The sequence below is a fragment of the Littorina saxatilis genome, linkage group LG2 (assembly GCF_037325665.1).
Source record: "Littorina saxatilis isolate snail1 linkage group LG2, US_GU_Lsax_2.0, whole genome shotgun sequence".
In the NCBI taxonomy this organism is placed as follows: Eukaryota; Metazoa; Mollusca; class Gastropoda; order Littorinimorpha; family Littorinidae; genus Littorina; species Littorina saxatilis.
In genome coordinates, this window is record NC_090246.1 from 60,720,898 (window position 1) to 60,737,631 (window position 16,734).

General features: G+C 41.7%; 1 protein-coding gene across 1 annotated transcript in view; it reads left to right on the forward strand.

Moving 5' to 3' along the window:
- LOC138953685 (neuropeptide SIFamide receptor-like) overlaps positions 1 to 8,323 on the forward strand; it is a 245,647-nt gene extending 237,324 nt beyond the window's left edge. Inside the window, exon 3 of the mRNA XM_070325583.1 lies at positions 7,358 to 8,323. Coding sequence (XP_070181684.1) covers positions 7,358 to 8,093 — 736 coding nt within the window. The 3' untranslated portion in view covers positions 8,094 to 8,323. The remainder of the gene's footprint in view (positions 1 to 7,357) is intronic.
- The last annotated feature ends 8,411 nt before the right edge of the window (positions 8,324 to 16,734 follow it).

Below are 16,734 nucleotides of genomic sequence, written 5' to 3' on the forward strand. Positions count from 1 at the left end.
CTTCTTCGTTCATGGGCTTAGACTCCCACGTTCAGTCATGTTTTAGCACGAGTAGATTTTTGCGTGTATGACCGTTTTTACCCCGCCATTCAGGCAGCATACGCCGATTTCGGGGGAGCTTTTTGTTTGTTTGTTTGTTTGTTTGTTTGCTTAACGCCCAGCCGACCACGAAGGGCGCATAGTGCTTTTAGTTATGCGCTATAGAAATCTCCTAAATAAATAAATAAAATATCAGGGCGGTGCTGCTTTGACATATAACGTGCGCCACACACAAGACAGAAGTCGCAGCACAGGCTTCATGTCTCACCCAGTCACATTATTCTGACACCGGACCAACCAGTCCTAGCACCAACCCCATAATGCCAGACGCCAGGCGGAGCAGCCACTAGATTGCCAATTTCAAAGTCTTAGGTATGACCCGGCCGGGGTTCGAACCCACGACCACCCGATCACGGGGCGGACGCCTTACCACTAGGCCAACCGTGCCGGTTTTCGGGGGAGCTACTTCACGTTCAAAGTGGGAATTGTTTGATGGATTTCTGATATTGATTTTGAAGATTGACATTGGTGTCACTTACGAAATCAATTCAACAACAAAAATTCCTACTCCGCACAGATAGCAGCCATGGTGTTGATGTTTGGCTTTTGTTTGATGGATGCTTTTATCACGTGTTAAAGCCTGAAAAGATTTGTGGTGGTGAACATGGCCGTTTACACGACACGGAATGCATCTTTAAATTATGAAAGAAAAGCAAATAAAACATGCACAAAAATGTAATAACAAAATTAGGACTAGAAAACGCTTTCATCTTCCAACAAATTCTACTTCGATTTTGTCATCCTGTTTTTATTTTTTCGTTGTTGGAATTTCATGATTGCATATAACGGCTGAACTTTCGTGGAAATAATGTGGCACAACATAATTCCAAAACAGCCAGCTCAAAGCATTTCATGCTATTTGCCTTCTCTTCGGGGGTTATTGGCACCATTATGGTGGTGGAGACGTTGGCTGATAAAGATTAGGGAGGAGGAGGACGGAGGTACCGTCACAACTCCGGGTGAAACGAAGCCATTGAAACTAAGCTTTGTTGTAGTTGTTTTGTTCTGATTTGCCTCTCTCTCTGTCTCTCTCTCTGTCTCTGTCTCTATCTCTCTCTCTCTCTCTCTCTCTCTCTCTCTCTCTCTCTCTCTCTCTCTCTCTCTCTCTCTCTCTCTAAAATAACAAAACTTAAGGGACAGTGACCAAGGACATTCAAAGACGAGTGGTCCAGCTGTTTCTTATTTCCCATTATTAACTCTGTTTTTCTTTTATTTAATTTTGGTTTATGTTATTTTTTTTACATTTAGCAAATTTTGACTAAATATTTTAACATATACCGGGAATCGAGACGAGGGTAGTGGTGTGTGTATGTATGTGTGTGTGAGTATATATGTGTGTGCGTGTGTGCGTGTGTGTGTGTGTGTGTGTGTGTGTGTGTGTGTGTGTGTGTGTGTGTGTGTGTGTGTGTGTGTGTGTGTGTGCAGCAATTCCAAATTAATGCCGGACAGATCTGAATGAACTTTTACATCGAAGTTCTCCCATATGATATCCCCGCACGGTTTATTCATTTTTGTTATTGATGACGTCATTATTATTATTATTATTATTATTATTGTGATAATTTTTATGCGCCTAATCTAGATATAGCCCTAGGCGCTTACATATTAATTTCTGCCGTTTGAAATGGAATTTTTTTACAGACAGACAGACAAACAGACATCTTTTACACACAATATATAACGCATTCACATCGGCCAGTAAAGCTCATTAGCCTATTAGGCGAGCATTCACCTTTCACGGCCTTTATTCCAAGTCAAACGGGTATTTGGTGGACATTTTTATCTATGCCTATACAATTTTGCCAGGAAAGACCCTTTTGTCAATCGTGGGATCTTTAACGTGCACACCCCAATGTAGTGTACATGTCACGGTAGAACCAGCGATCTGGCAGAATCGCCGATTCTACCAGTAGAAAGCCTGATCGGAGTTTCTACCGGTAGAAAGTCCGATCAAAGTTTCTACCAGTAGAATCGCCGATTCTCCTCGTAAAAAGATTGATCGGACTTTCTACCGGTAGAAACTCCGATCGGACTTTCTACTGGTAGAATCGGCGACTCTACTGGTAGAAAGTCTGATCGGAGTTTCTACCGGTAGTATCGGCGATTCCACCAGTAGAATTGACGATCGGCGATTCTACCGGTTGGCAATGTTTGATGTTTGTTGATTTTTTTATTGGTACTGTTGTACTGTTGTAGCACATTCTAGCCATGTTGTGAGAAATAGTTGAACTATATCATACTTAATCCAAGCATAGTTAGGCCGCACCTCCGTCTACGGTTTGCTTCTTCAAAACAACAAAGATGAGAGAGAGAGAGAGAGAGAGAGAGAGAGAGAGAGAGAGAGAGAGAGAGAGAGAGAGAGAGAGAGAGAGAGAGAGAGAGAGAGAGATGGAAGAGGGAGAGGGAGAGATGGATGAGGGAGAGGGAGAGAGGGAGAGAGTAGGATTTTCTCGTATCTCTCTTGGTGGATGCTGTGGGCATCGCGGTTCTTCTCTGCTAGCCCTGCGACAAGTTTGTCGTACAGTTCGTAAAATTTGTCCCTCTGCTCTTGACCGTCCATTTTCTTTGCTCGAATTACAAAGAGATCCAAGTTTCAACTGTTTGACAAATTGTATCCCACACGGACAGAAGGTCGATGTTAATTTCAATTCTTGTGAACATTGTTAGCAATTGATAATGCACCACTAACATGAGATTTTCACCAGTGATTTATTACTTTTTAAATCTCGTGAACAGTGTTGACATCTGTAGAAAGTCCGATTCATCTCGTGAAAACATTGATCGGACTTTCTACCGGTAGAAAGTCTGATCAATGTTTTTACGAGAAAAATCAGACTTTCTACCAGTAGAACGACCGATCGTAGTTTCTACTGGTAGAGAGTCCGATCTGAGTTTCTACCGGTAGAATCGCTTATTCTTCTCGTAAAAACATCGATCGGACTTTCTACCGGTAGAAACTCCGATCAGGCTTTCTACTGGTAGAATCGGCGATTCTACCAGATCGCTGGTTCTACCGTGACATACACGTCATATCCGGCTTTTTGTAAAAGTTGATGCCACACTGTGGTGACACCAGTATTCACTCAAAATGTATTAGAATTTTGGTCAAGCATTTTTCGACAAAGCTCGGACTATGGGATTGCATTTCAGCTTGGAAGCTTAAAAATTAATTAATGATTTTGGTCATTAAAAATTTCAAAATTCTAATTGAATTGTTTATTTGAGTAATCGATCCAAAAGTGGTTTCATCTTCCTTTTTATCATTTTCTGCATCCAAAAACATATGTATATGTTATGTTTGAATTAAAAACAAGCTCAGAAAAATAAAAATAATACAGAAAAGCACGCTTTCCTTGTAAGCGCAAGCTCTACTGCACTATTCTGGCTCGTCACTTCAAGCGATCAGCGCGGGGTTGTTAACCCGTGATTTGTAAAAATGTAAAAATATCGCATTCCACAAAGTCAAAGTAATGCATGCCTTTTTATTATTATTAATTGTTCTCGTTTAGAGCCTCTACGCTGAGTGGTGGGGGTGGTTTTAGTTCCACATCCCATTTTGGTGCAATCCCATTTTGCCGCCGTCCCATTTTTTGCCCCATCCCATTTTCGCGACATTTCACAAGCCAAACGTCAGTTTACTAACATGTCATAACAATAGCGCGACATCCCATTTTGACACCATATCCCATTTGGCCGCCATGCCGTTTCACCGCATTCCATTTCGCCCCCATCCCATTGTCGCGACTTTCACAAGCCAAGCGTTATTTTACTACCGTGTCATAACAATAGCGCGACATCCCATTTTGACACCATCCCATTTGACCATCATCCCATTATTTATTTATTCTTCTTGCCAAGCCTCACTATACTAATATACTGCGTTATTCAACTAGGAAGACATTCCGTTTACGCCAAATCCCATTTTTGCCACAATCCAAAATGTCGCGAAATAGGGATGGCGGCGAAATGGGATGACGGCAAAACAGCATGGCGACAAAATGGAATGTGGCGCTAGTGGTATGAGACGGTGGTAAAATGACATTTGGCCTGTGAAATGTCGCAAAAATGGGATGGGGGCAAAATGGGATAACGGCGAAACGGGATTGCGCCAAAATGGGATGTGGAGCTCATGGTACATGACATGGTGGTAAAATGACACTTGGCCTGTAAAATGTCGCGAAAATGGGAACGGGGGCGAAATGGGCTAACGGCGAAACGGGATTGCACCAAAATGGGATGTAGAGCTAATGGTACATGATATGGTGGTAAAATGACACTTGGCCTGAGAAATGTCGCCAAAATGGGATGGGGGCGAATTGGGATAACGGCGAAACGGGACTAATAGATCCCTTTTTACAGCGCAATCGCTACCGCGCCAAACAGGCTCGTCACTTTCACTGCCTTTTGCACTAGCGGCGGACTACGTTCAGTTTCATTCCGTGAGTTCCACAGCTTGACTAAATGTAGTAATTTCGCCTTACGCGACTTGTTTGGGATTGACTTTGCGGTAGTGCGACTGTAACTGCTACCTTTCCACTGGGAGGAAGCGACCGGAATTTCCCAACGATGGGACATCCTAGTAATGAAAAAAAAAATAATTAAAAAAATCTTAAAATTAACAGAGTCGCGCTACCCCAAAAGTCAAGGGATTTCGTTTTTGTCCCTTGACTTTAGAGATGACAAGAAAATATCGGGCGCAAAAACGTGATTTGTAAAAAAATATACATTGTTACAAATCACGGGTTAACAGGGGTCGGTATGCTGTTCACAGTGTGAATGTGTCTGCGCTTTGTCAACCGCGGGGTATCAGCAAAGCTATTGTCTTGTTGAAAAAATGCAGTGCGTTTAGTTTCACTCTGTAAGTTCGACAGATTGATTATATTAATTTCGCTTTACGCAGCTTTTTTCATTTTATGTTATTAATATGTTTTATTTTACTTCATTCAACTTATTTTATATTAATTTATGTCATTGATTTTATTTTGTTTTATCTTATTTTATTCTATTTTTGTTTTGTTTTATTGTATCTTATTTCATTTTATATCATTTTTGGTTTTACTTTATTTCATTTGATGTTTATTTATTTTTACTTTGTTTTGAGACCGTCTCCTCTCGAACCTAAGATCTCTATGCTGCAGAACATAGAAATAACGATTTCAACGTCAGGAAAAGGAGTTTCAAAACACTCTCAGCCCTTCCGGCGAAGTAAAGTTGAAGAGAGGGAGAAAATAATGTCAATCACACAAAACAACATTTTCTCAAGCGCGAGAAGTTCAAAAGGTACATCTTTCTTCAATCAATCGCTCTGAATTTTAAAACAAAGACGAATTCAAAACACATCAAGAAATAACCCTTTATCCCTGCAGGAGGACGAGTCGACAAGTGTTCATGTGTAGCCAATAGCAACAAATAAACAAGAAACACTACTTTACTTGACTGTCATCATTTTGAATTCCATACGCCAATTTTGATATCTCCCACGCACTATTAATGGAACCACCGGCACGGTGGCCCAGTGGTAAGGCGTCCGCCCCGTGAGGTCGTGGGTTCGAACCCCGGCCGGGTCATACCTAAGACTTTAAAATTGGCAATCTAGTGGCTGCTCCGCCTGGCGTCTGGCATTATGGGGTTAGTGCTAGGACGGGTTGGTCCGGTGTCAGAATAATGTGACTGGGTGAGACATGAAGCCTGTGCTGCGACTTCTGTCTTGTGTGTGGCGCACGTTATATGTCAAAGCAGCACCGCCCTGATATGGCCCCTCGTGGTCGGCTGGGCGTTAAGCAAACAAACAAACAAACAAACTATTAATGGAAGGTTAAACACACATTGAGAAAATTTAAGAAAAATGTTCACATCCGCATCTTTCTACGTAATTTTCAATTTCATTTTCATGGAAGAAAGGAGCAAACTATTATTCCATAGAAAATAACTTACTGTTCTTTGGAATTGCTTTTATTTTTACAACAGGCAGGTGTATGCGCAGCGTTATTATCTTCTTCTTATTTAAACACAACAAAGCACCACAGTTTCTTGTCGTTATTAAACCACAATTTCTTCTTGTTATTGAAAATTTCCTATGAATGCTTTTGTGCATTTCAAAAATGTGTCTTTTCATTTTACTGAAAGGATAAACCTTTGCAGTTATGATCATCATCTTTTGCCCGTTTTGATATTTTCATAATGACCACCCTCATTCTCCAAGAGCTCATGGGAATGTAATATTCAATAATTTTCTAACTTTGTCTCGATCTGTCTTCGGTCGGTATACGGTCACATGTTGCCCTGACATGAGAAGCAAAAATTGGAAGGGGGAACCCAAATCGAAACCATCTAATGGGCGGTTCTGGTGAGGTTATGCCCCCTCTTTCTTAGGTTATGCTCCTTCTTTCTTTCGGCTGGTAACTGGCGCCACCTCGCGGCAAGATCACAGGAGTTGTCTCGCGTTATCACCCCAGAAGCGCTCATTCTACTCTTCCATCATCTGTTTATCTGCTGACGCACCATGCAATGTTAAACAAAAACTGAAACAGTGGGAATTATATCTGTAAGTTGTTCCTGTTGGAACAGGACTTGCACGTCCGGCCAGATTTCCCGATCGGTCAAGTTCATATAGGGAAACGAAATAGTTGCGAATTATCTATAATTGTTTATGATGGAAGTTCTGCTTGTTGCGCAATTATCCTGTCCTTTAACCCACGTCTTCTGTTTTCTACAAATACAATGCGCAGGCACTTTCCTATCTTGCTTAGGCCTGGCTGGAGATGAAGAAGTCAGATTAAATGTGGAATCGTAAAACTGAATAAACAGTTCTCTAACATTTCCCCTTATTTTCTGATTGCTGGTACCTCGTCATCTTCCACATAGTGAAAAGAAAGATGAAATGTGGAATCATGAAACTTTGATCCCATCTCACCTTGATACGCCTTGCAGCTAAAACTGACATGCTTAAAAGCCCTTGACCATCTGCCGCACGCTGAAAATGAATATGAGCAAGCAGGTACTTCGCTGTCTTGATTACGCTGGAGATAGAATGAAGTGTGGAATCGTAAAATATAAACAGTTCTCTAACCTTTCACTGTCATCGCTGTCTGAACTGTGTGCAGGTATTTCACCATCTGCCGCACGCTGAAAATAAAGACGAGCAAGCTGCAGGTACTTCGAAGTCTTGATTATGCTGGAGATGAATATGAAGTGTGGAATCGTAACATATAAACAGTTCTCTATAGATCTAACCTTTCACTGTCCTCACTGTCTACAGGTACTTCGCAATCTGCCACACGCTGGAGATAAGGATGAGCAGACGCAAGTGCAAGGTGATCCTGTTCTTCATCTGGCTGACGGCGCTAGGGGTGATGGTGCCGTGGCTGGTGTACTTCCGGCACCAGCCCTACACCACTTCCCGCCAGCAGCTCTACGTCTGCTACGACGGCTGGCCCTCCATCTTCGTGCAGCGCGGCTACTACGTGGGCGTCATGTTTGTGTGCTGCTACTCGCTGCCCTTGGCCATGATCATGGTGTGCTACGGGCTGATCGGCTTGAAGGTCTGGCGGCGTAAGGGGCTGGGCGCGCACAACTCCAGCACCAGACTCATCCAGCGCTCCAAGGTCAAGGTGCTCAAGATGCTGGTGGTGGTCTGCGTGCTCTTCTCCATTTCCTGGCTCCCCCTGTACGCTATCAACTTCTGGCGAGTGGTGCAGCCCGAGATGCCCCAGGATACTCAGCACGCGCTCAGCGAGATCGTCGTGCCCCTGGCTCAGTGGCTCAGCAACTCCAACTGCTGCATGAACCCCATCATCTACTGCTTCTTCAGCAAGAAGTTCCGCGAGGGATTCCGCGAGCTCGTCGCCTGCTGCGGCTGTGTCAAGAACCCCAAGGCTCTGGTGGTTGGGTCCAGGGTTCGCTTCCACCACGCGAGCACCTCGGGGGATGCGCACACTACTATCATCAAGAACGGCAGTACTCACTACGGCATGGCTGACATGGCGACACTCTGATTTTGTCGTGTTAACGAGACTGTTTCCTTGCGTGATGTGAGTGTGTTTCTTGTCTCTTCTGACCTCGCTGTTCGGACTTTTGAGAAGTGGCAGCATTGTCACATGCCTCGATAACGGCAGTAATCACTACGACATTGCTGACTTAGCGGCTCACGCTGGGAAACCCCTGTGGGGTCCAAAAGGTCTGCCTCAGCTGTCTTGGACCCTTTGCGTCAGACACAATATTTTCTTCCGGCACATTGCTGCTGTAGGACATGCCAAAAGGCCAGAATTCCGGCTTCCGGCATAGTCTCGTGCATCCCTGTTGGTAGTTTTATTTACTGTAAGATGCTAGCATGTATTTTGGCTCTTTTGACCTCGCCGTTCAGACTTGAGAAATGTAAGAACTGGCATAACAACTCGTCTTTGCTCATTATGGGAAGGCTGACATGGCGTAACTTTGAACTCCTGCTTCGTCAAGTTAAGAGATGTCTTCTCTTTTCTTCTTTTCTTCGCGGTGTTAGCTTTTCTCTTAATTTCCTCTTTTTGCCTCGCCATTCGGACTTGAAGAAATGGCAGCACTTTCAACACACAGACCATTAATGGTTCTCTTTGCAGATCGTACTTTTCCTCACAATGTTAAAAGCTAAATCCGTCGACTATTTTGGAAGTGTCATCATGACCATAGATCACTGAATTACTGAAAATCTTGCTCTTGACTACGATGATACAATGGCGGGACGATGCTCGGTCTTATGTACGTGATGTTAGTGGAGAGAAGAATTCGTTTTCTTTTTTGTTAGCACGCGTTTCCACTATTTGCCATCAGCCTGGCTTGTTCGTTCCCCCCCCCCCCCCCCCAAAAAAAAAAAAAACACACGTTAGGAATATCATGCAACTTTTGCCAATGTTTCATTCAGTTATGTTTTAGTCAAGCAGTATGTAAGAAACGTTAAGTCCTTTGTACTGGAAACTTGCATTCTCCCAGTAAGGTTATATATTGTACTACGTTGCAAGCCCCTGGAGCAATTGTTTTGATTAGTGCTTTTGTGAACAAGAAACAATGAACAAGTGGCTCTATCCCATCTTCCCCCCTTTCCCCGTCGCGATATAACCTTCGTGGTTGAAAACGACGTTAAACACCAAATAAAGAAATAAAGAATTCAGTTATGAACCAAACCAAGAACAGCATCACGGTTTCGTGAGCACAGCGTTTAATTGTGGAAGTCGTCCAGGACTGTTCGTAGCATTGGTGAAGGGAATCAGACGTGAAAATCTTGCTGCAACATGACTGGTACAGTCGTGTCATTGAAAGTTATCCTCCCTTGCTCTTTTTGTGTTCGTTCTTTTTTTTTAACAAAGCCGTACTTGTGCAGCAACGACAGAATAGAAAGAGTTTATAATGTTAACATTGCATTGTCGAAACTGTGAACAATAGTATCCTCGAAACTCTTTTTAAAAAAATGCATTGTCGGAACTGTTGAAACCTGCTTTGTCAAAAGTGTGAGCACTTCGCGATGACGATACCATTACATTTACATGGCATCTCATGATTTCAAAAGAAAACCTTGTTGGAACGACACGGTGTCAGTTGTATTAAATTGTGTTATCAGACGTTGCAAAAGTTAGTTCACGGTTATCGCACGGCGATGCTGTCGGACAGTGTTTGCGATTCATGCAAAATTGCCATAAACGCTCGTTGCAACGGCTCTGCATGAAACATTTTACCACGTTTTCGTCCTGATGACGCACGGTGACTTTGCAAGTGTTTGTGTTTGTTTGTTTGTTTGTTTGTTTGTTTGTACTTTCTTTCTGCCTTTGTATCTTTATTTATTTCTCCCATCATTCATGATTACTTATAATCTAATGACGACAGATGTTGCTGGGAATTCATTGAACTGATAAAACCCTTGGACAATCATACAAACTTCAATGCCGTGATTACATTTTTGACAGTCATTGACATTTCACTGAGGTGAATAACTGCTTGGACAATCATTGACATTTCACTGAGGTGAACAACTGCTTGGACAATCATTGACATTTCACTGAGGTGAACAACTGCTTGGACAATCATTGACATTTCACTGAGGTGAATAACTGCTTGGACAATCATTGACATTTCACTGAGGTGAACAACTGCTTGGACAATCATTGACATTTCACTGAGGTGAACAACTGCTTGGACAATCATTGACATTTCACTGAGGTGAATAACTGCTTGGACAATCATTGACATTTCACTGAGGTGAACAACTGCTTGGACAATCATTGACATTTCACTGAGGTGAACAACTGCTTGGACAATCATTGACATTTCACTGAGGTGAATAACTGCTTGGACAATCATTGACATTTCACTGAGGTGAATAACTGCTTGGACAATCATTGACATTTCACTGAGGTGAATAACTGCTTGGACAATCATTGACATTTCACTAAGGTGAACAACTGCTTGGACAATCATTGACATTTCACTGAGGTGAATAACTACTTGGACAATCATGACAATAACGCCATAGTGAATTTTGTTGTATGGACAAAGTCATTGGTTATTGGTATCCAGGAATATCGACAGGAGATCTGTATTGATGCAAACATCTCTCTCTCTCTCTCTCTGTGTCTCTCTCTCTCTCTCTCTCTCTCTCTCTCTCTCTCTCTCTCATGCGGGGGGTCAAGGTCACAGGCGGTGGAGAGAAGACGTGTGTATTTTTCGCTCTCAGGTAATTGTCAAACTTTTGCTTATCCACGCCGAGTTATGGACGTTGCCGGTTTACCAGCAGCAGCATGCGACCTACTGACCACTCTGTTGGCGAAAAACAGAGTCACATCATGGCAAGTCTCTGGCAAAGGCCGAAACGTTGTGTTCACGCTTCGCCTGACAGCTACAGACCATGAGGCCGCCATGACACCTGCCTTGTCACAGTGGAAGAAAAAATCACCTTCGCAAATACGACGGGACCAACATCGTGCTAAGCTCAGACAGGGACAGACCAAGGTAGGAGAAACAGAAATACCTCTTCCTTTACGAAACCAAGATGACGCTACAGTTAAACCAAATGGCAAAGCTAGTAAAGGCATTGTTACTGACAAACAGCGTGAACAAGTCGACAAACACACTGTTAGAGGAGCCAGCGCACATGCACGTGAAATACGTTGTAAGAACAATGTTATGAGTAATTTGACGCAGCCAGGCGTGGTGACACGCAGTAGAGCCAGGAAAACAGGTCACGGTGGTGTCATAGGTGATGAAAAGCGTGTAAAAACATCAACACTACAGTCAGTGACAGTGTGCGCCGTAAGGGACATTGCAGTTTAAAGAACATTGAAACAGAAACACCTGCCCGAAGGACCAGCACAAATTGTGACATTCCTTTTGATTCAACAGATGAAATGTGCGAAGACGCCTCAAGTATAAGAGACATGGAAAGAACTCTCTCGCTCTCTCTTGACAAATGTGACAGGATCTTGCGTAATATTAGCGGTGGTATAGGCAGTGCACCAGGTGATTGACAATCTGGATGACAAAAGATCTCACTCCACGATGCGAACGACTGTGCTAAACCTAGAAGACACAAGACACTCAACGCGGTCTGGTTTCCATGCCGCGACGGAAACGATGAATATTGTGTATTGTTTTAAATGTCTCGCAAAGCTGTACCCTTTACCCCAACCAACCCATTTTGAAATGAACCTTCGTGTTTATTCAATAAAATGTCAAAGCGTCTCTCTCTCTCTCTCTCTCTCTCTCTCTCTCTCTCTCTCTCTCTCTCTCTCTCTCTCTCTCTCTCTCTCTCTCTCTCTCTCTCTCTCTCTCTCTCTCTCTCTCTCTCTCTCTCTCTGTCTCTCTTTCTATGTATGTATGTAGTAGTAGTTATTATAGTAGATTGAGTCCCTCTTTAGGGCGAAGGCCAGATGCAAAAAAAGTATACTAATGCTTATTCTGTTACCCTCGTAAAATAAAGAATTGTCATTGTCATTGCCATTGTCATTGTCTCTCTATCTCTCTCTCTCCCCTCCTCCTCCTTTTTATATTTAGTCAAGTTTTGACTAAATATTTTAACATCGAGGGGGAATCGAAACGAGGGTCGTGGTGTATGTGCGTGTGTCTGTGTGTCTGTGTGTCTGTGTGTCTGTGTGTGTGTGTAGAGCGATTCAGACTAAACTACTGGACCGATCTTTATGAAATTTGACATGAGAGTTCCTGGGTATGAAATCCCCGAACGTTTTTTTCATTTTTTTGATAAATGTCTTTGATGACGTCATATCCGGCTTTTCGTGAAAGTTGAGGCGGCACTGTCACGCCCTCATTTTTCAACCAAATTGGTTGAAATTTTGGTCAAGTAATTTTCGACGAAGCCCGGACTTCGGTATTGCATTTCAGCTTGGTGGCTTAAAAATTAATTAATGACTTTGGTCATTAAAAATCAGAAAATTGTAAAAAAAAATAAAAATGTATAAAACGATCCAAATTTACGTTTATCTTATTCTCCATCATTTGCTGATTCCAAAAACATATAAATATGTTATATTCGGATTAAAAACAAGCTCTGAAAATTAAATATATAAAAATTATTATCAAAATTAAATTGTCCAAATCAATTTAAAAACACTTTTATCTTATTCCTTGTCGGTTCCTGATTCCAAAAACATATAGATATGATATGTTTGGATTAAAAACACGCTCAGAAAGTTAAAACAAAGAGAGGTACAGAAAAGCGTGCTATCCTTCTTAGCGCAACTACTACCCCGCTCTTCTTGTCAATTTCACTGCCTTTGCCATGAGCGGTGGACTGACGATGCTACGAGTATACGGTCTTGCTGAAAAATGGCATTGCGTTCAGTTTCATTCTGTGAGTTCGACAGCTACTTGACTAAATATTGTATTTTCGCCTTACGCGACTTGTTACATTTAGTCAAGTTTTGAAGTTTTGACTAAATGTTTTAACGTAGAGGGGGGAATCGAGACGAGGGTCGTGGTGTATGTGTGTGTGTGTGTGTGTGTGTGTGTGTGTAGAGCGATTCAGAGAAAACTACTGGACCGATCTTCATGAAACTTGACATGAGAGATCCTGAGTATGGTATCTCCAGACATTTTTCATTTTTTTGATAAATGTCTTTGATGACGTCATATCCGGCTTTTCGTGAAAGTTGAGGCGGCACTGTCACGCTCTCATTTTTAAACCAAATTGGTTGAACTTTTGGTCGAGTAATCTTCGACGAAGCCCGGACTTTGGTATTGCATTTCAGCTTGGAGGCTTAAAAATTAATTAATGAGTTTGCTCATTAAAGTTGTCATCAAAATCGATTTTTCGCAAACAGATTTAAAATTGATTGCATCCTATTCTTCATCACATTCTAAATCTAAAAAATATATACATATGTTATGTTTACTCTTAAAATGTGATCACAATTAACGAAAATAGATTAATTAGTCTTACGATTAAAATTTAAGAAATCGATCCAAAAATGATTTCATCTTATTCTTTATCATTTCCTGATTCCAAAAACATATAGATATGATAGGTTGTATTCAAAACAAGCTCAGAAAGTTAACAAGAATACAGAAAAGCGCGCTTTCCTGCTCAGCACAATACGCTACCGCGCTAATCTGGCGTGTCAATATCACTACGTTTTGCACGTGGGAGGCGGTGAGCGATTTCCTTCACGCGGGGATTGACGAAGCTGTACTGTCTTGGTGAAAAAATACAGTGCGTTCAGTTTCATCCCGTGAATTCGACAGCTTGACTAAATGTAGTAATTTCGCCTTACGCGACTTGTTCTTAATTTCCCAAGCTGTCTAAACCTTTTCCTGCTCTCCACTTGTTGCGATTTCTTCTCTTTTTCATTTTCGTTTAAACAATAGTCTTGTTTGTCTTTATCCCTTTTCTTCTGTTTAACTCATATTCAATATTTTGTCGCCAGACCGTTTTGTTTTGACAGTGGCCTTGGACAAACAGCAAAAATGAATTATGTGTCAATCTATTTCACTTTAATGTGCGTCTTGTGATCATAGTCAGATTACAGTTTTTTGGAAAAATTGTAGGTGATTAATGTGAAATGGTTTTGTGAATCCTTTTGCTTGATGAAAATGGATAATTATGTTCCCGCGTTTGTGTTCCGGACATGTTAGCACGTTTGTTGCACACACAAAAAGTCTGACGGATTTGTCTGGATTGGTTTATGACTTGTGCGACGTTACCTGTTTCGCCATATATTTTGACAAAATAAGGGCATTGAGCATTGATTGCATCTCTCTCTCTCTCTCTCTCTCTCTCTCTCTCTCTCTCTCTCTCTCTCTCTCTCTGTCCCTCTCTGTCTCTCTCTCTCTTTTTCTCTCTCTCTCTCTCTCTCTCTCTCTCTCTCTCTGTTTTCCTCCCCCCTTTGTTCACGTTGAGGGCATTCAGCCGCCACGACACTCACTCGCTATCAACAGGCCCGGAAGAAAACCCAATTCCCTGTTCTGAGTCTCAGATAAGCTAACAAGTCAGCGTTAATGTTTCAAATTCACATCCAAAACTTATTTTTGTGTGCAAGCAATGCTTAAAGACAAGTGGGGCCCAAAACATTGTTTGCTATGACTCACACAAATCGGGACAGTCAGTCGGGTGACACTTTTTATGTCTACTGTTTTTATTATGGGGGCGAGGACGCCCCCATTCTATACGGATAGTTTAGAGGTTGACCATGGGCAGCGCCATTTTGTTGTGAAATACGTCATCAGTTTGTGTACACAGGAAGTTGTGACATCCGTCACATTGTTCATCTGTAGAAAGTTGTGAAATCCGTCACCCTATGGGAGGGGTGACGTCAAAATTGGTCATCACAGAGTTTGTGTAACACAGGAAGTTGTGAAATACGTCACCCTATGGGAGGGGTGACGTCAAAATTGTTCAACAAAAACATGATATGTCGCATTGTGCAGGGTCAACTGCAACAAACTCAAACCGAGCCATTCATACCTAGCTGTATTTGAGAGACTTATATACCCGACATTTTTATTTCTTATTTTTAGCACAGGTGTAGGAAAAATCATGAACCAAAATGTTATTTATTTTCTAATTTAACATTTTTTTTACAAATATGACCATGGTCTTTTAAACATACAGTGACATTAAACATTGTTATGTTAAAAAAAAGAAAAAAGAAATAAAGCTTTTGTGCACAAATCAGAAAATACATTGTACATTTTACCTACAGGCCAAACAGTGTCTGTTGGCGGCAGAGGGCCCAGCAAGTTGCTATTTTTAGATCGATTAAAAGTTGTCAAGAACAGGCGCTTACATTTGGATGTGTCCACTGATAGTAGGTTTGGTTGTGATCAATCAGAATGATGTAGGAATAAAAATGTATGACAGTTTGGTATGATGACATGTAATTCAAATATGCTGAAATGTAATATTATACATGATATAATAGTATTATGGCTGTTGCCATGACCATGAACCCCAAGAAAGGTTTAATGTTATGTAAAATCAAAATACCAAAATCAAGCACCTACTAATTTGGTCTACGGTGCGGCTTGGACCAAAAAAGGATGGACACGCAACTCGCTCAGCCAGCCAGCGCTGCGAGACTTACAGCGGCCAACTTCGCCGCGGCGCGCTCATTGGCTAAGTATTGAACTTGCGTCAAGGCCGATGCGCGTAGATTCCCAGAATGTTTACTTTCGGTTAGATTCTTCGACAGCATTCGCAGAGGTGACTGCCGTATTGTGTACCGCAGTCAGAAGTAATTTATTACTTTTGGGAGTTTAGTAACGTGATATCAGTTTTCAATTGTTCGTTCACTTATATTGCTTTCGGATTTAACACACAAGAAACAGTAGCACGGTTTTCGTTGCGAAAATGTGCATTGGCAGTGCTACGCGATCGAATTGTGTATTATGTACACGCGGTGTTCTTCTCAGGAAAAGACCGAAGCGACATGTGACGCCAGTCGTTCAGCCCGCGAGCGGTGGGATGGGGGGGGGTTCACATGGTTTGTTTGTTTCAGAACCACACCCATATACACACATTTCACATGTAAACCATTTGTCCGCCCCCTGTCGATATTTATCGATTAAGTTCCTTGTTTCATTTTAGTTTAGTTTACGTGTTGGTGGTAGTGGTGGTGGGATTTTATTTTTATTCTATTGTATTTTAGTTTTTACACTCACAAATATTGACCTAAAATGGTTGGATCGGAGGAACAGGATTGCGTTCTTCCTTTTTTTTTTTCCTTTTTTTTCATTTAGTCTTGAATGTTGTGTACAAGCGTCTAAAATTATAGATATTGTTTTATTTTCTTGCAGCTTCTATAAAAAATGTGATACACTGTCCCTTACCAAAATAAGATGCACTTGCCCTACCCTGGATGTCCTGTGCCGTTTGACTTTCAAATAATCCAAGTGGAAAAAAAATACACGAAACTGAAAAAAAGTGTTAAAAAAAGAATACGCGTTAAGACGGTTTTTGTTGTTTGTTTTGTTGTTGTTGCTGTTGGGTTTTTTTTTTTATTTTTTTTATATATATATATATATAGCTTATTGTCCTTGGGGAATTCTCTCAAATTCGGGCTGTTATTTCTGGGGACAGCGTGCAGCGACAGATTCGCGCTACTGCATGCGTGTCAGTATTTGTGTTTTCCAAGCCCTAAGACTCGCTGTGAGCTTGGGATCTTA